Source organism: Rattus rattus, chromosome 2, assembly GCF_011064425.1.
Source record: "Rattus rattus isolate New Zealand chromosome 2, Rrattus_CSIRO_v1, whole genome shotgun sequence".
Taxonomy (NCBI): domain Eukaryota; kingdom Metazoa; phylum Chordata; class Mammalia; order Rodentia; family Muridae; genus Rattus; species Rattus rattus.
Window position 1 is genome coordinate 7,803,829 of NC_046155.1, and position 21,481 is coordinate 7,825,309.

The 21,481-nt window shown below is 48.3% G+C and overlaps 1 protein-coding gene across 1 annotated transcript; it reads right to left on the reverse strand.

Moving 5' to 3' along the window:
• Positions 1–20,443: 20,443 nt before the first annotated feature.
• On the reverse strand, positions 20,444–20,646 carry LOC116893619 (putative 60S ribosomal protein L39-like 5). Its single transcript, XM_032895332.1, has one exon. It carries the CDS (start codon positions 20,644–20,646, stop codon positions 20,491–20,493), a length of 156 nt encoding a protein of 51 aa, XP_032751223.1. The 3' UTR covers positions 20,444–20,490.
• Between the last annotated feature and the right edge of the window lie 835 nt (positions 20,647–21,481).

The following is a 21,481-nucleotide window of genomic DNA, read 5'->3' on the forward strand; positions in this document are numbered from 1 at the left end:
GTCACAGGCTCCCAAAGTGAATGTTCCACTCTGCCTGTCCACACATTGACTCATCCGGAAGCTGGGGGAGGGGAGGGGCTGCGAGAGGAGAAGGGAGAGGGAGGCAGAAGACCTGATGAGGGAAGAGAGAAGAGGGAGTCCTCCCCCAAATGAGAATCATCCAAGCCTCAATCCTGTTCTCAGTGGCCTTCTGTGGTGGTTTCTGTTGTCTGTCAACATGGCTGAGTCTCAGCACTCAGTGTTCGGTCAGACACTAGTCTTGATGCTTCCATGGAGGTAGGTTTCTGCTTTATTCCAAATGTGAGCAGTTGGTCCTCCCTGGAGTGGGTAGTAAAGAGAGACTAAGGTCTACAAGGCCAAGAGGAGGCTGCCTCCGGCCCGGCTTTGAGTCTCCCACTTGCTGACTTTCCTTCAGATTTCAGACAGCCCCACCATTTCACGAGCCGTTCCTTAAAGTAACACTCACCTATATGTGTACACAAGCACGCACCCTGGCGCTTCCGTTTCTCTGAAGAACCCTGCCCGACACAACCCCTCCTCACTCAGGGGGGGAGGCAGCCATACAGCCCATCCAATCTGCAGCTTTGGAGCTCCCTACCCCAGACAGCTCCTCTCTCTTCCCTACCCCATTTTGATCTCATGTTACCTCACTGACCTTTACTGTGTCGGCCATATGTATGGTCGCAGGCCATCCCCCATGATGCTCTGTGATCTGTTTGATTATTAGCATCTGTAGCAGAAACCGAATTACTGAGGATCTTACGTCTCAGTTACCTCAACACAGTCTCTCTGGGCACAGGAAACGAGGTTGGCTTAACACTCATGTAGACCCCAGGCTACCAAACCCCAGAGAGCTGGCCTTGACTGAAGTGGGAAGCTAGTGATTCCCACCGTGGTAAGCAGAGTACTCCCAGAGAAGCCGCAGTTCTCAGTCCTTCCGGATTCTTAAAGGAGACCCCAGTCCCAGTCACGCAAGCACGAAGTAAACACCAAGTCCTGAGCCTAGGCCCAGACTGCCATCTGTCACACAACCATCTCTGTAGGTCCTCCCCTGAAACATGAGAAAGGCAAGCTCCAATATGGCAAATCAGGTCAGAGAGTATACAGTATGGATGGATGGGCTGGTGTATGAATGAATGACTGGTGGGTGGATGAGTGGCGGATAGATGTCTGAATGACTGAATTGAGAGTAGGTAGGTAGATGAGTGGTAGGATGGGTGAGTGGGAGAGTGGGTGGTATATAGATAGTCTTTTATGTTTTAAATTGGAAGGGATTTTGATTGAGGTTGCATTGAACACACAGATCAGTTTGGAAGAATCAACCATCAGAAAGCTCAGTCCTCCGGCCTGTGGCTCTGCGTAGGCCTCTGTTTAGGTCTTGGTTCTCTCAGCAATACTTGTCATTTTCTTACATCTTGTCAGATTTTTTTCTTCAGTATTTCATATTTTTGATACTTCCATGATAGGTATTTGTTCACTCCTATATCAAATTGCTTGGTGCTAAGATATAGAGACCGAGACAACACGTAACATAACGTTTCCCACCTTAGCTACTGTTAAATACAATCTTCATTCTACCCTCCTGCCTCCTCTCTCTCGACAACTCTAGGGATTTCCATAAGGGGGCGGGGGGTGTGCAGGGTCAGTTCATCCTTCTGACTGCAGTGGCCTTGACGCCATCCATTCTGTGACACTTCAGAAGTGCCCTCCTTTGCAGGGCTGGATTAAGCCACATTTTTCCTTATCCGTTTACCGATTAATGGTACTAGGGTCGTTTCCCACAGCGCAGTTGTCGTCTTTCCTGCTGTCTTCATCATCAGTGTACAAATATCGTAAGACTCTGCTCTGGATTCTTCTGTTTCTAACCAACAGAGAGAATTTCTGTATTATACAGCGCTTCTATGCTTAGCCTTTTGAAGGACCACCAGACTCTTGTTATTTTACAGTCACCAAAATGCACAATTCCAGTTCCCTTCCTCCCCCTCCCTCCCTCCCTCCCTCCCTCCCTTCCTTCCTTTCTTTCTTTCACCTCCTCCACCCACACCCCACACCCCACTCCCGCCACTTCCTGGAACTTGTTTTGTTGACCAGGATGGCCTTGAACTCTGAGATCCAGCTGCCTCTCTCTCTGCCTCTGCCTCTGCCTCTGCCTCTGCCTCTGCCTCTGCCTCTGCCTCTGCCTCTGCCTCTGCCTCTGCCTCTGCCTCTGCCTCTGCCCCTGCCCCTGCCTCTCTGCCCCTGCCCCTGCCCCTGCCCCTGCCCCTGCCCCTGCCCCTGCCCCTGCCCCTGCCTCCTCTGCCACCTCCCCATTGCTGGTATAAAGGAGTGTGATGCCACCACTGCCTGGAAGTTCCAATGTCTTACTATCCTTACCAACACTTGCAGGTTTGGACGGGCTTGCTTGTTTGTTTTGGGTTTTTTTTTTAATCTGTGTGCGTGTGTGTGTGCGTACATGTGTGCATGCATGCACAACTGTGTGCCTGTGTGTGCGTATGTAACAGAGACCAGAAAAAGGTCTTAGATTCCCTGTCACTGGAGTCATAGGTGGTTGTAAGCCACCTATGTGGGTGCTCAGAATTAAACTGAGATAGATAATCATGTCACCAGTGAATAGTGAAGGCTTCACATCCTTTCCAATCAGTCATTTGTATTTATTTCCCTCCGTGGGTACACGGGCTATGATTTCCAGTACAGTGCTGATGAGAATCGAGGAAAGCAGATACCCTGGCCTGGCCCCTGGTCTCTGGAAAACCACTCTGTCCTCTGTCGTCCCAGCAGCCCTGGCCTTGTTGATACCCTTTACCTGAATAAGGAAGTCCGCTTCTATATTTAGCTCATGAGTTTACCAGGAATGTGTGTTGCATTTCTGCAAGACTGCCTCTCTGACTTGATTGAGAGGGTTGTGTGGCTTTCGGTCTGTCAGTATGTTGAATGATACTGCATTAAGCCATTAAGCCTTCCTGACTAGACTATATCTAATTACACTTTTAAATTTTATGTATTAATTGAATTTGATGTTAGACCATTTTCCACACATGCAATGCATACTGACCATTCTTACCCTCCCATGTCACATCTTAATCACTTTGGATTTCATTTGCCAACATTTAGAATGTTTTCCTCTGTGTTCATGAAGGGAGTATTAGTCCAGGTTTTTTTTTATCTTAATTCCTATATATTTTATTTACTGCATATGGTGTGTGCCTGTTTGTATGTGCACTGTGTGCCCTCTGTGCCCGTATGGGCCAGAAAAGGATCCCCTGGAACTGGAGTTACAGGAAGTTGAAAGCCTTCTTATGTGGGTACTAGGAACAGAGCTCTGGTCTTCTGCAAGAGCCCAGAGCAGTCTTTACCTTCCAGCCACCTCTCCAGCTCCATTTTTAGTTCTTGTGATGCTTTTATGTGCTGCTCAAGTTCCTTAGAGAAAGAATTGAAAGAATTCAGTCCTTTTCAGATTTCTGAGTTGTTTGATTCTCTTCCCCAAATATTCAGTAGAATTTACCAATGGCAACATCTGAGCCCAGAGTTCCCCTTGTGAGAGAGGCTTTTGTTGTTTTCTTTTGCTTTGATTTTAATAACAATTCAATCCCTTTAAAATCTAGCCTTAGTCTCATCTTTGATGCAATGTGTGCGCTTTGATAAATTGTATCCTCCAGAACTTTCCCATTCCATCTAAACTGCTGCTGTTCCCTTAGTGTCCGTCCCTCAGTGACTGTAGTCGGAAGTGACATCGCCACCCCTTTGTCCTCTCTTTTCTTCTAGCTCTCTGGCTTATCGGTTTTGCTAATCTCTTTAAGGTACTTGGTTTTGGTTTCACAGATTTTTTTTTCTTAGTTTTATTTCTTCAAGGATTTATCTTTTTCTGCTACTTTGGAGTAATTTGATATTGTTTTCCTTTCCTGGTTTTTAAGGTAGAAGGCCCCTGGCTGGGGACCTCCTGCTCCACCACAGCAGTTAGTGTTGTAAGTTTCCCCTAAACACTACTTCAGTGGCATCCACAAGTCACAACACTGCTCACAAGTCTAGGCACACACTGAATGTCTCTCTCCTTGTCTGTTCCCTGGCATCTCCAACACTGGCACCATTTCCTAATCTTGAGAACTCATCCAGGGCCCAGTGCTTTCCAGTGAGGGAAAGAAAACCTCACCAAAGGGAGCCAATGAGTAAAATGACTACCCAGGCGCTGGAAGAGCAAAGCGGAGTGTGAGGTCCCTGCCAAGATGAACAGAAGAAAGCAATCTCTACTCCCAGGTCCTGGGATACAAAATGAAAGCGGTGGGGCTACTAGAATTTAGGAACAAAAAGGCAAGGAGGGGCTCCTTTTCAGTTCAGCAAACTGGTTCAGGAAGTTTCAAAAGAAGCTTCCTTCCATCTCTAGAGGGCCTTTGAAAGAAGTTTAAAATAAAAAACCTCTCTCCCCACCACTCAACACTGCCTTCTAGGATGCCATCAGCCAGGGAGGCTGAAAATTTTGTAAAATCCTAGCCTCGTGCATCAGTCAGCTACTACTGCGTAACAAAGTTGTCTGAAATCAATGGTTTCAAACATTTAGCAGTAAATACTTGAAAAGTGGATAGGCAGATGATTGGAGAATTTGTGTGCTATGTGCACACACATGTATGCACAGTTATTTTCTAGTTTCTAGCTATATCTTAGAACCATATCATCCTCCTGGAAGAGGAACCAGGCTCTTTGGAGGAGCAGTTGTGTCTTTAGGAAAGGAAATGAGAACTCTGCAGTATTTCATAGTGTCAGAAAATGAGGACGAGCTCAGAATAGGATGAGGCATGTCAAAGGAATGCTAAGCCAAGGTGAAGGGGCTCCCAATGGCCAAAGCTACAATCTGAGCCAGAAAACAAAGTAAGCCCAAAGGTTAAAATAAACGCATATAAATCCATGCTGATATAAGTAATTGTGCAAATAATTGAGAAAAGAGAGGGAGTATTTTATATAAGAATTCCAAATGATTCCTGCAGGAGAAATGAAGACAGAAACTCATCATAGGTGTTAACACTAACAATTCCTCTGGGTGACATCTATTACAAGATCCTAAAAGCAGTGGATTACTGTTTGAGGAGAAAGAAGTTATTCACAGAAATGAAAACACGTTTCCTGTGGTACTAATTAACTGATTACAAAGTAGCAAAATGGTAGCTTGTGGGGGCTGGGAAGATGAGTCCATAGGCAAAGTGTCTGCTGGCAAGCCTAAGGACCTGAGTTCAGATCCCCAGCATCCACACAAAGGACAAACAAAGGCATAGATATTTGTGTCCTCAGCAGGCAGAAGATGAGCTAGGCAGATTCCTGGAGCTCTCAGGCCAGCTAATCACAACTAATCAGTGAGAAGAAAAACAGAATGGAAGGGCTGGAGAGATGGCTCAGTGGTTAAGAGCTCATACTGCTCTTGCAGAGGACCCAGGTTTGATTCCCAGAACCCAGATCAGGAAGCTCATGATCTTCTGTAAATCTAGCTCCAAGGGATCAAATGTCTCTGGCCTCCAAGGACACCTGCACTAATGTCACATATACACATCCTTTAAAATGATAAAATTAAGGCAGACGTGGTGGCACACAACTTTAATTCTACCGGAGGCAGAAAGATTTCAGCTATTGAATGGCCAGCCAATAGATAGATAGATAGATAGATAGATAGATAGATAGATAGATAGATAGATAGACAGACAGACATGACAATGATTATGGAAGACAGCTGGCCTCCACATGCACACATAAGCACATGAACCAACATACACATGCATGCATGCTCACACACACATGCACGTATGAAATGTACATGTAGGGGTTGGGGATTTAGCTCAGTGGTAGAGCGCTTGCCTAGCAAGCGCAAGGCCCTGGGTTCGGTCCCCAGCTCCGGAAAAAAAAAAGAAATGTACATGTATCACACATTAGCACACACAGAGAGAGGGGGGAGAGAGGGAAAGAGAGAGAGGGGGGGGGAGAGAGAGAGAGAGAGAGAGAGAGGTAAATAATGGCTATGCTATGAAGAATCCTGACAGGTGTCATGTTACCCAAGGGATCAAGGCTCACATGCCAGCAACAGTGTCATGTCATACGATCTAACACAAGACACTGAGGTGAGCCCATGGCTCCCATGCACTCTTGTAAAATCCCCAGCACAACTCCAAATTCATGGTATTACTTTTACCTTTTTATTTTATCAGCTCAGGAGTGTGAGTATCTGCCTCTGGAGGTGTATAGAGGTCAGAGGAAAACTTGTGGGAATCCATACTGTCCTACTCTATAGTTTCCAAAGATCAAACTCAAGTCACCAGACTTGGTAGCAAGTTCCTACACCATGTGTGCCACCACCCAGGCCCACAACTCTAATTTTAATCATGAGCAAACATGCAACAAATTCAGATGAAGAGACAGTCTCCACATACCTGGTCGTTGCTTTCTGTGTGTGTCAAGGTCATGAAAGAAGAAGGCAAGGATGAGAGGAGATAAAGGAAACAGGAATGTTCAGCAGCCCAAGGTTTAGTGAAATGTCTCAGTTCACCTGATCACCTAGGTGGTACCCACAGGGCCAGGCGGCATGGAGACCCTGAAGTGCAGTATCCTACTGACCTGGGAGACTAGTACCAAGCTTCCTCTGCATCGTGGATGGCTAAGATAGGTTCCCATCAATATCCTGGACATGAGTGTCGGGAGCTGTTTGCAACTTCTTTGAAACAGAGTGGGGAAAGAGAGAGAAAAGTCTGCCTACCAGGCAGAGTCAAGGCAGGTCAGGGTGTGTTGACGGATTTCCTGGCCTGCTGAGACATGGGACATAAGAGAGATGCACTTGAGGCTGGAGCCCAGGGGCTGAAGACTCTCTTGACCTTGGTGGAGGGAACAGGGAGGTTTGGGGAGGGGAACAGATGTCCTATGTCTACACTTCAGCAAACTGTTTCTGTTAACTTGTGGCTTTACTTCCCATGGTACCAAAGTCTAAGAAGGCTGTGAGAAATACCCTCGCTGCTGGCACGGTATTGGCCTGCAGCCTCCTGTACCTGTCTCTTGCATCTGCCTTCCTTATAGTCAGTCCCACTTCCCTCGCATGGTTCCTGCATTGACTGACCAGCGCATAGGTTGCTTTTTCTACTCACAGAACTGTATAGCACTGTTCATGTGAACCCAACAGCATCTCATTCCCCCTGTCCTACATAGCTGCTGCCAAAGGCTTCCTCTCACAGGCAGAGGAGTGTAGGAAGGGCTGCATCCAAAAACCACCACCCGCCTACCACCAGACTCCTTGCCCAGGAGCAGCTGATCTGATATAAAGGGGGAACAATCCACTACAAAATAGCTATGGGGGCTGAATGGGAGCTCTCAGAGGCTGGGGCAGTGTCCCATAAATTGTGCCGGGTGCCTCGGGCCCAACTGGATGTCTCCATGATTGTAGTATACATGTCTGGGGACCAAGGGCTGGAGTCACAGCAGCACCCTTGCCATCACAGTTAGATATTTGCTCACAAAATGCTGCTGCCCACTCACGGCCATGAGGACCCCTTCTTCCTCGAGGGGCACTCAGCCAGTGCTGGCAACGTGGAAACAGATGCCAAGGCTACTGCTGAGTTTATAGGAAGAGTGTAAGGCCTCTGTGAGGGCTGTGGTGTGAGTCCTCACAGTCCTGGCTACTCATGGGAACCTGAGTGGCTGCATGAAGTAACAGGAAGACAGCAGGAGGGATCCAGCTACGGCCAGAACTAGTCCAAATGGGCTGCAAACCCCATGCAGGAAGAGACACACTTTGCAGACTTCCTTTTTAAATAGGACATTTTTATTTATTCTTTGACAATTTCATACATATAAACAAAGTACTTATGTCATATACACTCCTATCTCCCCTCCATCCTCTCAGGCAGCCTAGGTGAGAGATGCAGAGAGCAAAACCGTCAATAAACTGGCCCGGTGGCTACAGACTGTAAGGAGTCTACAGTCCATTTTCAGTGTGAGATGCACTTAGAGCTCACCAGAGAGTCACAGATTCACAGCAGGCACTAGGCCCCTGCCCTCCCTAGCTGGCAACTGTTCCTAATTATCTAGGCTCTTGGTTCATCCTAGGGTTGAAATGTCACAGGCACACAGGTAGTGATGGTGCACACCTTTAATACCAGCACTCTGGAGGCAGAGGCAAGCAGATCTCTGTGAGTTCAAAGTTGGCCTGGTCTACATAGTGACTTTCACGACAGCCAGAGTTACATAGTAAGACCCTGTCTCAGAAAAGAAAGGAAAGAAGGAAGGGAGGGAGGGAGGGAGGGAGGGAGGAAAGAAGGAAAGAAAGAAAAGAAAAATGTGACAGGTAGTCTACTACAGGATCAGAAAAGGAGGGCATCTCAAACCCTGAGACATACATTCTATGAGGTTTTGTGTCCTGAACTAGCAGGATGGGAGTCTGGGGAGGGGACAACACCAGACACTGGGAAAATGCCCTCCCAAAGAACTCAGACAGTTATGAATTCAGAGTAGAGAAGTACGGTTAGGAATTTAAAACTTCATTTTGTGCCGACATCAGTGTGCCGGCTGTCCCTGCCTTCTCCCCAGGCTGAGCCACGTCTCTGAAAAGTAGAAAGATAAAATGCTTCACTTTCACTCTCTGGGTCCCCAGGACACCTACTGTGAATGAGGGTCATTGTGTCTCACAAACTAAACTCAGAGTCAGTCATAGGAGAGGCTGGGGGTCCCTGGAGGAGAACTCAGAACGACACTGGGGATGCTGTTAGTTTCTCTCAGGTCTTCCCACCTCTCTAGATTACTGTGCACCTGCTCAGGCTCTGCAGGCCCACCAGGCTCAGCTCGGGACACCTCCCACATTGTAGCTCAGGGAGCAAGGCATTCTATGGAGCTCAGCACAGATTCATTCACACTACAGCCGCCCCTCCCTGGACGCCACCTCTTTCTGCAGTGCACCCTGGGAAGAGGTAATGCATATACAGCTTCCCCCACCCTCCCAATGACCAAGTGGCACTTACTCAAAATTCAAAAGCCCATCCCCAAGTTTACAAGCTTTGATCAAGAAAATACAAAGTAAAATGAGGCCTTGAGTTTGCCTCTTGATCTACAATAGCATTTTTTTTTAAGATGGGGGTATCTTACCCTGTAGCTTGGGCTAGCTTCAACTCACTACATGGCCCAGGCTGGTCTCTAACTCATGACAATTCTCAATGACTCAAAGGAGGGTGTTTCTAGAGTGTTCCCTTGGGGTAGAAGGAAGTGTGGTTTAGGGGACAGGATAGTAGTGAATGCCAACACCGTGGAGTGGGGGTGTGCCCGGTGTCTCTCTAAAGATGTCCCGCTAGGAAGTGAGCAACCAGAAGTGCCCTGAAGCCTTTCCAATCCACCGCTGCCCAGCTGCCCGGCAGTCCAGCCGAAAGCCCTGGATGAATGAAGGGCCATGCAGCTGTGCCATGGAATATTCCAGAACCATTAAAATCATGTTCCTAGTGCTGTTGGGAGAAAAAGGCTGTAAAGCAATCTAAGGCAATAATTAGCATGGCTTCCGCACTAGCAGAGAAAAGATTCACAAACACAAATCATCTTTGCCACCAGGGCAGGTGCACCCATCATTAGCCACTACCCAGGACAACTGTGCCTCCCTAGGACAAAGCCACATTATCCAGGTGGTCAGCAGTGGCACTAGAATCCAATCCCACCAGACCAGAACAACATTACCACCAGAGGGGTTGCTGGCTTGGGACCTCCATGCAGGCTGGAGAGATGCAGAATCCTTTCTAACACTTCGCTACGCCCCGCCTGTTGTTCTGGTGCATTCGAGATCCTGCAGACTCAGACAGTGGTGTTGCACATAAAGAGAACCAGAGTGCAGAATTATCCCTGAACTGTCAGGAATGGCAACTTCCTTCTTGCACCTGTGCCCTGCACTGCTCCCACAGTGAATATCCAGAGTGTTCTATGCCTTGCATCTGCATCTACTCCTGCTCTGTGGGTTAATGGCCCCCAAGCATCACATCTGTGAATGGCAGGTGGCACAGGCGTCATTCACAAAGAAGATGGGAAGGTCCAGCCTTCCTCCACTTAGGGGTCACCTGAGGCCATAAAACTCCTGAATCTCACACCTTGGTCTTACTTAATAAGATTAAATAGTACAATAAAGGAAGAAGATCATAAAAATGGTAAATGCCTGGCTGGAGGCCTGGCATGGTGGCCACATCCTGACCAGTCCAATGGCATGGAGTCCAGAAGTCCTGCTTCCTGGCCCTGCATCCAGCCTGAAACTGAAATTGTGAGACCTCACCCTGCGTCCCTGCCAGAGCTCCAAACTGTGTTCAGGACTTGATTCAGAGACACAAGGTCCACAGAACCCCTGGGCCCTGGAGAGCTCACAGCAGGCTTTAAATGCCCTTCTGAGGACAAAGTAGCAGGTTCCCGTGCCTCAGGCATAATGCCATCCAGGGGCATGGCTCACTAGGACCGAAGGAGGTGACAGGTGGGGGAAGAAACCTGAGGTGCAGGCCTCCAATTGAGGCAACACTTGTGGACTCACCTGTAAACCCCACTTTGGGGTTCAGGGCATCTAGGCCGATCCCCTAGACCCTCTAAGGATGAACTTTAAGCTAGAGCCACAGGTCGCACCCTAATACCTGCCATTGGGGAGGCTGAGAAAAGATGACTGGGTGTCCGAGGCCTCCTTGGACTACATGATGAGTTCCAGACGAGTTAAGTCTACAGTGAGACACAAGGAAAGAAAGGAGGGGGGAAGGGAAGGGAGAGAGAAATTGGGATGGAGTATCAGGGACTGGGGTCACGGTTGAATAGAAAGTGAGTTTCAGCCTGAGAAGGCAGAATGTTCTGAAAGCAGCTGGTGAGCACGCTTCATGATACCAAGGTGTGCCCTTCATCATGATGAGCAAAACAAACTTTGAGACAGGGTCAAACCATATATCCCTGTGGCCTCTTGCTCACAGTCCTCACACCTCGTTTCACTGCTGGAACTACTGGTGTAAGTCACCACAAGTGACAAAAAACTGACATTTTAGTAGTTAGGTATCTTATTTCTGTGTATGTCTGAGTGTGGCTCTGCATACATGTGTGCGTACCTGCAGAGACCAGAAGGGGGCACCAGATCCCCTAGAGCTAGAAGTTGTTATGTATGGGCTGCTGTGATCCGGCCAGTGTGAGTGCTGGGAACTAAACTTGGGTCCTCTGTAAGGGCGATATATGCTCTTAACCACTGAACCTTCTCTCCAGCCTCCAAAATAAAAAATTCAGAAGAAAGAAAGGCCATTTTAAATAATTAATAAATAAATACATAAAATGCAAAGTGGCCAGTCATCAACTGAGATCTCCTGCAGAAGAGGGGCAGTTCTGTCACATGGACACTATAACGGAGTCAGTGGCCTTACTGTCCCTAAGATGGAGTAGGACACTGCAGCATACAATCTCCTCGACCTCAGGACCCTGGAGTACATGGGTAAGACCTTGATATTTTTCCCTATTTTACATTTAAACAGAAAATGGCAGAATGTATCATTCAGTTTAATTAATAGTGAGTACATTCTGCACCAACACACATAAAACACTCTCATGAAAGAAGTGATAATTTTATTTTCCAAGACAAGACTGCTGAGGAGCTGAGAGTAATAGTGCCCTTGTTTTGTTTGGGTGTTTTGTGTTTCTAAGGCCGGGCAGGCAGCGGGGTCCTTTCTCAGTGTGTATGCCATCTACCAGGACACAAGGCCTTGGGGGAAGGGAGAGAGGAAGTGCACTTCGCCCAAGTCCGCAATGGGAAAGACCCTTGAACACCTCTTAGGTCATCGAGGAACCCCATGAGCCGATCTCACCTCGGAGAGGTCCCACATACTAACACGGCCTGCACGCGGTGTGCTGATAGTCGCCAACATCATCATTTCTCCCCTCGGAAAGTCTTCAGGCTGGGAAGGCATCATGGTGCGGAATTCATGCTTTCTCTAGGAAGCATCTATTAATCATAGCCACTAGGGCCATCAGCTGTCCTCACTAGGTCCAGTGTGAGAAAGACTTCTTCCAAGGAGCTGGATATGAGCAATCTGTTCTCTACAGCAAGAGGTTCTTCCATCCCAACCCAGTCCCATGAACCCCAGGTCACTGCACATGGTGCTCACACTCCAGAGCCCAATGGAGAACAAAACACTCAGTGATATTTGTGGAGACACCAAGACATGCCACCTTCCTGTGTTCTGTCCCTGTGACCATGGGAGGTCAAGGGATCTGCCTTGTGGTGGGGACACAGGTATCAGGCCAGTGGTTTCTCATCCTACTTTGAAAATACTTTGGTGCTCAAGTCCTCCCCTGAAGGCAGATGGGCCCCAGAGAGAGCTGTGGAACAGCATATCACTCAGGAAGATAATCAGGATAATTCACTGGGTGAATGTCTGTCCTTAGGTGGACACTCAGCCCAGTTGCAGCCAGGAGAGAGCCAGGAAAAAAATATTGTAATTTCCCCACTCTGGCCCTTTTTCAAAACTGAAGTCAGCAAGAGTGGCCCTGGTGATCATCCTGTACTTCATCCAAGCTAAGGCAGACACAGGAGAGACATGGCCCAAGACAAGCTCCTGACCTCTGGTCCCACCTTAGAGGACTGCCTTTCTATGTCCCGGCAGCCTCTCCAGGCCGGGACCCACGTCTAGAGGAGAGAATCAGGCGCACCCCCCACCCCCAGGCTTCTGAAGAAGCTTGAGGGCTGGCAGGCAACTCTTTCAAGGAACAAACAAGGCCAACAGCTGCAGGCCAGGCTGGGAGGAAAGTCCACCAGGAGGGTCAGCTATCCACGCCAGGGCTTCACTCCACCCAGGTTTATGGCCAGGTCCTGTTGCAGGCACAGGTCCAGCATCACCACCCTTCCTCCTGCCGGCATCTTCCAGGAACCGTAAGGCAGGAGGCACCAAGATTGGGAGTCAGGAGGATTGGCAAGAAAGGGAATGTGACTCCCAGCAGACCTAAGAGCTGGGGTGACAGAAAAGAGAGTTAAAGCCCTAACACATGTCCTTCCCATTCTGGGCTCGCTGGACAGGGCAATGATTATAGTGGTGGAACGGGACTGGACACACTGATTATGTGGCTGTCCATCTGCCCTGAGGGTGTAGTATGCTCTCCTTCTCCAGTAGGAGAGGGAGAAAGGATGCAGATGCAGGAGGATGAGTTTGGGGATTGCCAGGGGACTTTGTTTGTTTGTTATTTGTATTTTGAGATGGGATCTCTCTATTATGGAATTCTGACTGTCCTGGGACTTGTTGTGAAGATCAGACTGGCCCACCTGCCTCTGCCTCCTGAGTGCTGGAATTAAAGGTGTGCTCTACCACAACTGGCTTGCAGGGAACTTTAAACATGGAAGTAAAAATATGGTCAAGGGTCAGGGCTTGGGGACAGGGGAGACTTGAGAACCGGAGTATTTGTGGTCAAGAAGTTTATGTAGGATGTGTTTTCTTTTAGGGGCTTTTTTGGTTTGGGGGGTGGTTTTTGGTTTTCTTTGTTGGGTTTTGTTGGCTTTGTTTTGTTTGAAAAGGGGTTTCTCTGTGCAGCTTTGGCTATCGTGGAACTTGCTCTTTAGACCGTGTTGGCCTCAAACTCATAGAGATCCACCTGCTTCCGCTGATTAAAGGTGTGAGACATCACCTCTGGGCTGTAGGATGTGTTTTCAAGGCAGAGTTAGGCTAATCTGTGAGAGTAAGGCCTTGGGCTCAAGGGTGTGGGGAGATGCTGGAGCCTGGCCATGCAGGACAGGGCACTGAATGACACAAACTGAGGGCTGAGGAACTGGACATCCATTTCCACACCCGCAGGGCTGTCCCATACCTACTTTCAAACAATCTGCCTGTTACCCCCCAACCCTGAAGGGCCTTCAGTCCTTTTCCCTGGATGAGTGTCACTGGCTGCACCCAACTGTCCACTCCCTTCACTGGGGGGCCTACAGGGTCACCAGTGGAGACCAGCTACCTTGAAAGCAGTCAGAGCAGGTACTGGACGTCTAGGTAGCCTCTTCTGGCCCTGCAGGTGGATTCGATAGAAACTGAAAGCACTGTAGACATCACTTCAGAGCCATCTCTCTGCCCAGGTAAGGGACCTGGGGAAGCCACTTCCTCCATGCCCCGTGTCAGCTGCAGGAAGGATGCACGGTTTTCATGACCACCACTACCCAGCGGCCTCTGCCACCGAGCAGGGAGGGAAGCAGACACTGCTGGTGGCTTAGGGCCACAGGGCCCCAGTGGCTCTTCAAGGATCCCTCACCCTCTGCCTGCTGTAATCACCTGGCTCCAGAGGGCTTGCCTGGAGTGATGGACTGGGGTGAGGGCAGGATTAACCTGCCACTCTGACACCCCTAGATACACCTTAGTGTTTGAAAAGTGTGCAGAGCCCTGAGACCCCAGCCATGAATGGGGTGCCTGAAATCTGCATACCAGGCCAGCACCCCAGCCTCTCAGAAACCTCGATGTCCCTGCCATAGGCCTGAGGGCCCAGCAGGATGACAACAGGGTTTTCATACCCCTGGTGGAGGGGGTCAAATGGTTAATCAATGGGAGACCTGTGGGCACAGTTGGTAGCTTGAACATTACCACAAGGGTTGTGATCAGGTCTGAGCCGGAAGATAAGACAGGAGGGAACAAACAGACTTGGGTGGAGACTGGGTTGGGGTGTGGGTAGCAACCAGCATGATGTCTTCTTGTGAGCTCCCAAAGATGCTAAGGAAAGCTTGTCCCTACCTTCAGTCCTCAGGGTGTGGGGCTAGACCTAAAGCTGAGAAGGGAGGGGCCACACGCCAGCTTCCTGCTGGGCTTCCTGAGTCAACAGTCCAGGGCATGCATGGTCTTTTCTGGAATTGACCAGTAGAGACCATTGGAGAGCCTGACCTGGGTCAGGTTGGCTGGACTCTCCTCCCCAATGGAGCCTCCAGAAGGCCCTGGAGATAGTCCTGCCTAGCACTAGGAAGGCAGGCAGAGACAGGCTCTGGTCACCAGAGCTTGACAAACTCCCTCCCCTCTTTCTTCCTTGTCTAATTCAGGTTTTCCTATCTGAATCCACTGTTTCCTTACCCCACCCAAGCCAGGCCTAGTCAAACCTGAGGCTAATGATGCATGAACCGTGGAAGATTCCAGAGAATGTCATATCAAGATGCCGACAGCTGCCAACAGGTGGCACCTGGTGTCCACACTACGTCCCAGAGGAGGGCTGGGCCTAAGCTGACTTAGGGAGAAGCTCTGTCTTATGAGTCTCAGTCACCTCTGAACACACCAGGCTCCATTATGGCACATTCTAGAACAGGCCGAACTAGTTTAGGATTTTAGAAATCTGAGCTGTGGGAGCTGACTGGGCATAGCTGAACAGGCAAGGGGGACACAGGTGTGTGTGGGCATATGTAAATTCACAGAGCTTGCTATCCAGTTTAAACACATTATACCTTGGATTAGTTTTCTTATCACTGTGACGCAGTACCTGAGATGAACGATTTACAGAAAGAAGGATTTGTCTTGGTTCGTGGCCTTAGAGGGCTCAGGCCAGTCACTTGTTCCACATCATGGTGGCAGCAGCGGTTGGTGGACCAAGTTCTAACACTCATGGAAACTGAGAAACAGATAGAAAATACAGAACCAGAAAGCAGATGTAACCTTCAAAGCCAGTGTGACAGATTGTATATGCTCAGCCCTGGGAGTAGCACTATTAGAAGGTGTGGCCCTGTTGGAGTAGCTGTGTCACTGTGGGCATGGGCTTTAAGACCCTCATCCTAGCTGCCTGGGAGCCAGTATTCTGTCAGCAGCCTCCAGATGAAGATGTAGAACTCTCAGCTCTGCCTGCACCGTGCCTGTCTGGATGCTGCCATGTTCCTGCCTTGATGAAAATGGACTGAACCACTGAACCTATAAGCCAGCCCCAACTAAATGTTGTCCTTATAAGAGTTGCCTTGGTCACGGTGTCTGTTCATGGCAATAAAACCCTGACTAAGACAGTTGACCATCCTCCAGCTATGCCCTATTTCAAGTTTCCAGCACCTTTCAAATAGCTCCATGAGCCTTGTGGGGTGACCCTTCCTATTTAAACCACAACATAACTAGATAACCAGAGAAAATATATGTGTGTGTATGCATGTGCATGGGTGTGTGTGTGTGCACACTAGGAGAGAGGAGAGAAACCTCTCTCTCTCTCTCTCTCTCTCTCTCTCTCTCTCTGTGTGTGTGTGTGTGTGTGTGTGTGTGTGTGTGTGTGTGTGTGTGTGTGCATGTATGTGTAACTAAGGTGCCTGAGTATGTTAGTACATGTTCTCATAAACATGAGAATGACTGCCACTGTCCCTGCTGCCCACTCTGAGGTCTTCTTGCAGTAGGAGCATGCACAACAGGCCCCCCAGGCACCGACCGCATTCTAATTTGCTTTCTCCTGCTGTGATAAACACAGTGACCAAAGCCAGCTGAGCTTGGCCTTAAGGTTATATTGTCATCATCAAACTGAGCCAGAACAAGGCTTGCTCTCCTCAGTGTGCTCAGCTTGCTTCTTGCTTCTCACATCAATCATCAATTAAGAAAATGCCCTTTTCAGGCTGATCTGATGGCAGCACTTTCTCTGTTAAGGTTTTCTCTTCCCAGGTGACCCTAACCTGTGTCAAGTTATAAAGCAAAAACCTGACCATCACAGTTCCCCTCATTCATAACTCCTTAGGGGTGCACCTCGCTGCCCATCCTCTGGAAACCAGATGTGCAGCTTCCCTCACATTCTCTGGAACCGCAGAGGTCAGAGGTCATCTGCTCTTACTCATCCTACCTTTGTCTGAGCCTCAGACCCAGGCTCCAGGAGACCCCACACAGGCACCAGGAAGCAGGGTCTGCATCAGCCAATGGAGGCAGAAGACACACAGGATGAGCCCCAGGGCCTTAACTCATCTACTTCCTCCTTGAATGACTTTGAAAAACACTCAAAGCTTGATACAGATAATTCTGTATGTATCATTGTGGCTCTGAAGGTCAACTGGAGTGTGAGGCAAAGACCTTCAGGCAGAAGGAAAAGGAAGCAGGGCCCACCCAAGGACCAGGAGCACCTAAAGAAGGTCCCACGTGAAAATATGCAAAAAGTCCCATCCTTACTCCTTTCTGTCTAGAGCTTCAATTGCGTTAGGTGCCTCCCTGGCCTTGTTATTTGTCTCTTTTTTAAATTTTTTAAAGATTTTATTTATTTATTTATTTTTGGTTTTGTAAGACAGGGGCTCACTTTGTAGTCTTGGCCAGCCTAGAACTGGCTATGTAGACCAGTCTGGTCTCGAACTCCTAGAGATCTGCCTACCTCTGCCTCCCAAGTGCTGGAATTTAAGGTGTGCACCACCACATCTGGCCTGTTTTTTTTTTTTAAGTGTGTGTGTGTGTGTGTGTGTGTGTGTGTGTGTGTGTGTGTGTGTGTATGTGTTATGATCCTGAGTTCAGATACTGCAGAAGTCAAAAGAAGGTGTTAGATCTCCTGGTGTCAGCACAAGCAGTCGTGAGCCCCCTGATGTTGGTGCTAGGAAATGAACTCAGGTCCTCTGCAAGAGCACTGTGGGGGCTGGAGGGATGGCTCAGTGGTTAAGAGCACTGACTGCTCTTCCAGAGGTCCTGAGTTCAATTCCCAGCAACCACATGGTGGCTCACAACCATCTGTAATGGGATCTGATGCCCTCTTCTGGTGTGTCTGAATTTACAGTGTACTCATACATATACATAAAATAAATAGATATGTCTTTTTTAAAAAAAAAAAAAAGAGCAGTCTATGCTCTTAATCACTGAGCCATCTCTCCAGACCCTGTCTTTAAGGTTTGTTTTTCACATGAGTGTTTCACCTACATGTGTGTACATGTACCATGTCCATGCATAACACCCTTAGAGGTCATAGGTGGGCACTGGATCCCCTGGAACTAGAGTTACAGATGGTTGTGAGCTTCCATGTGGGTGCTGGGAATTGAACTCAGGACCTCTGCAAGAGCAGCCAGTGCTCTTAACCTCTGAGTCATCTCTCCAGCCCTGTCACTCTTCTATCTTTTTTTTTTCCAGAGCTGGGGACCGAACCCAGGGCCTTGCACTTGCTAAGCAAGCGCTCTACCACTGAGCTAAATCCCCAACCCCCACTTTTCTATCTTAATTGTCTTTCAAATTTACTTTTGCAGTGCTAGGGATCAGGCCCAGGGTGTTTCTCGAGTGCCAGGCAAGTCAAGCACTCTGACTTCTGAGTCAACAACAGAATAGCCTAATAATTTCGAGTCTTAATTAATATCAGATCAGAAACAGCTACGGGGAAAATGCCTAACAAAAGGACACAAAATAAGGAAGGGAAGGGAGGAACCACAGCCCATCAGAGCTGATAGTCTGCTGTGCGCTGTTCAGGTGTCTCTGGAAGTAGACTGTGGTGTGAGACATGTGCAGGACTCTTAGAGTCCAGAGACTAAACTTCGATAATAATAACAAAGATCGAGAAGTCTGATGTGGTGACGCACCCGTAATTCCAGCACTTAGGAGATGGAGCCCAGAGGGTTAGCTCTGTAGAAGTCTCGGCTTGCTCTACAGCAAGCATGAGCTACACGACACCACCTTAAAAAAAAAAAAAAAAAAAAAAAAAGCCCAGCAGTGGTGGCACACACCTTTAATCCCACCACTCCGGGAGGCAGAGGCAGAAGGATATATGCGAGTTTGAGGCCAGCCTAGTCCACATAGCTAGAGACAGTCACTCTTGGAAACAAACAAACAAACAGCAACAAAACCCAGCAAGTAAGCCCAGGCAGCGATGTGCCCACCTTTAATCCCAGCCCTCAGGAGGCAGGGGCAGGCAGACCTTTGAGTTTGAGGTCTACAGAGAAGTTTCAGGACAGCCAGAGTTACACAGAGGTCAGCAGCTAAGAGCACTGACTGCTCTTCCACAGGACTCAGGTTCAATTTCCATCACCCACATGGCAGCTCAGAGCCGTCTGTAACTCCAGGATCCAACACTCTCACACAGACATCCATGCAGACAAAACACTAACGAATGTACAAATAAGGGGAAAGAAAGAAATGCATGTTACACAAGAAGGCAGAAGAGAGAAAGGGGTTCTTGCTTGTACCCCAGTCCTCACTTCACAGTCCTCACTTCACTTTTGCTCAGTACTGCAGGGGAGGAAGTATAGAAGGGACAGAAAATCAACAGCAGGTGGCAGACTTGCCCTAGTCACACCAATAACACACAAGTTTAAAAAAAAAAAAAAAGAAAAGTCGACCGGATCTGTAAGCTCACCACTGCACCAGTAATAGCGCCAGGACTTGGAGCCTCCCCTTGAGGCTGTCACTAGACCTCCTTTCCCTCAGTCTCTTCTCCATTTTTGTCCCTGCAATTCTTTTAGACAGGAACAATTCTGGGTCAGAGTTTTTGGCTGTGGAATGGCAACCCCATCCCTCCACTTGATACCCTGTCTTTCTACTGGAGGTGGGCTCTACAAGTTCCCTCTCCCCTGAATCCAGGGCCTTGCGCTTGCTAGGCAAGCGCTCTACCACTGAGCTAAATCCCCAACCCCCGGGTATTTCATTTAAGGTTCCAACCTTTGAGTCCTGAGAGTCTCTCTCCTCCCAGGTCTCTGGTACATTCTAGAGGGATACACCATCTCCCACATCCCAAGGTTGCCTGTTTCCATTCATTTTGCTGGCCCTCAGGGCTTCACTCCTGTTTCCTCCCCCCAATATCTGGTCTTGTTCCCCTTTTCCTCTCCCTCTCCCTTCTCCCACCCTGATCCATCGCCCCCGCCCCCATTGCTTTCCTCTCCCTCCCAAGTGGGATTGAAGCATCCTCACTTGGGCCCTTCTGCTTGTTAACCTTCTTGAGTTCTGTGGATTGTCTCCTCGGTATTCTGTATTTTTTTGGCTAATATCCACTTATTAGTGAGTATATAATATGCATGTCCTTTTAGGTCTGAGTTACCTCACTCGGGATATTTTCTAGTTCCATCCATTTGCCTGAAACACTCATGCTATTCTCGTTCTTAATAGCTGTGTAAATGAACCATGTTTTCTGTATCCATTCTTCCGTTGTGGGACATCTGGGTTGTTTCCAGCTTCTGACTATCACGAACAAGGCTGCTATGAACATAGTGGGCATGGGGGAGCATTTTTCTGGGTATATGCCCAGGAGTGGTATAGCTGGGTCTTCAGGTAGATCTATTTCCAATTTTCTGCGGAACTTCCAGACTAATTTCCAGAGTGGTTGTACCAGTCTGCAATCCCACCAGCAAAGGAGGAGTGTTCCTCTTTCTCCACATCCTCGCCAGCATCTGCTGTCACCTGAGTTTTTTATCTTAGCCATTCCGACTGATATAAGGTAGAATCTTAGGGTCATTTTGATTTGTATTTCCCTGACCACTTTTTTTTTTTGAAAGGTTCTTAATTTTATTACTGGACAAACACCCTAATTTAGACACGAGCAAGCCTCCAGGTTAAAAATGTTGAAATCCATCTGGTAGGACTGATGGACGACCACAATGAGTATAAACCCTCAGTCTCGCCATTGTATGAATCCTTACAGACCCAGCTTCCTTCTCCTCCAGTGTCTCCTCTTAGAGTTGTATCCGATTGTGTTACCAGCTTTCATCCTAATCCACTGAGGAATAGGACGATTTTGCTTTTGTTTCTTGGCCAGGAATTGCTTGATTCCGAGAGTCTTGTGAGAAGACATGGCAAGAAGCCGAACCAGGCATAGTGCACACAATGGCGGAGGAAAGGAGAAGAGAAAGACCAGGCCGTCCCTGATCACTTAAGACTTTGACATTTCTTTAAGTGCTTCTCGGCCATTCGAGATTCCTCTGTTGTGAATTCTGTTTAGTTCTATACTCCATTTTTTCGATTAGGTTGTCTGTTGTTGTTGTTGTTGTTGTTGTTGTTGTTGTTGTTGTTGTTGTTGTTGTTGTTTTGGAGGTTGGTGAAAGATCCCACGCAGAGAGACCCTTACTCAAGTCTTGGGAAATCGCGGACCCCAGACACAGAGAGACCATTTTGGATGTAATAAGCAAAGGCGAGGTTTATTACAGAGACCTATTACAGAGATCTCCGGGCTGACACATATCCCACACAGGAGACAGAGGTGTCGGCCTGAGAGGCTGGGAGAAAGAGCATTTAAAGGCAGAGGCTGTGAGCCCAGGGGATGGGGGGGATGTCAAAAGGGGGATGTACCACAAGTTATAAGATTGTTTTATGGCTCCAGGAGATAAGGGGACGCCAGAAGGTTTTATGGCCCCCTGGTTCCTGGAACAGAGCTATTAAATCAGGAGAAGGGTAGGGTCTTCAGGTCCTCATTATTTTTAAAAGTTTGTCAAAATTGATGAAGCATTTGTATTTGAAACACCTCTGGTTAGGCTTGGGCTGCCCGGTTTCCTGGAATGCTCTCTGCAGGACACAATGGCTGAAAAGCACAAGTAGGGGCTTATCAGGTCTGGAGGACATCTGTTAAAGTATGACTCTGAGTAAGCTGGGGGATGTCTTTGGATGGTTTATGGGTCAGTCCTCGATAGCCT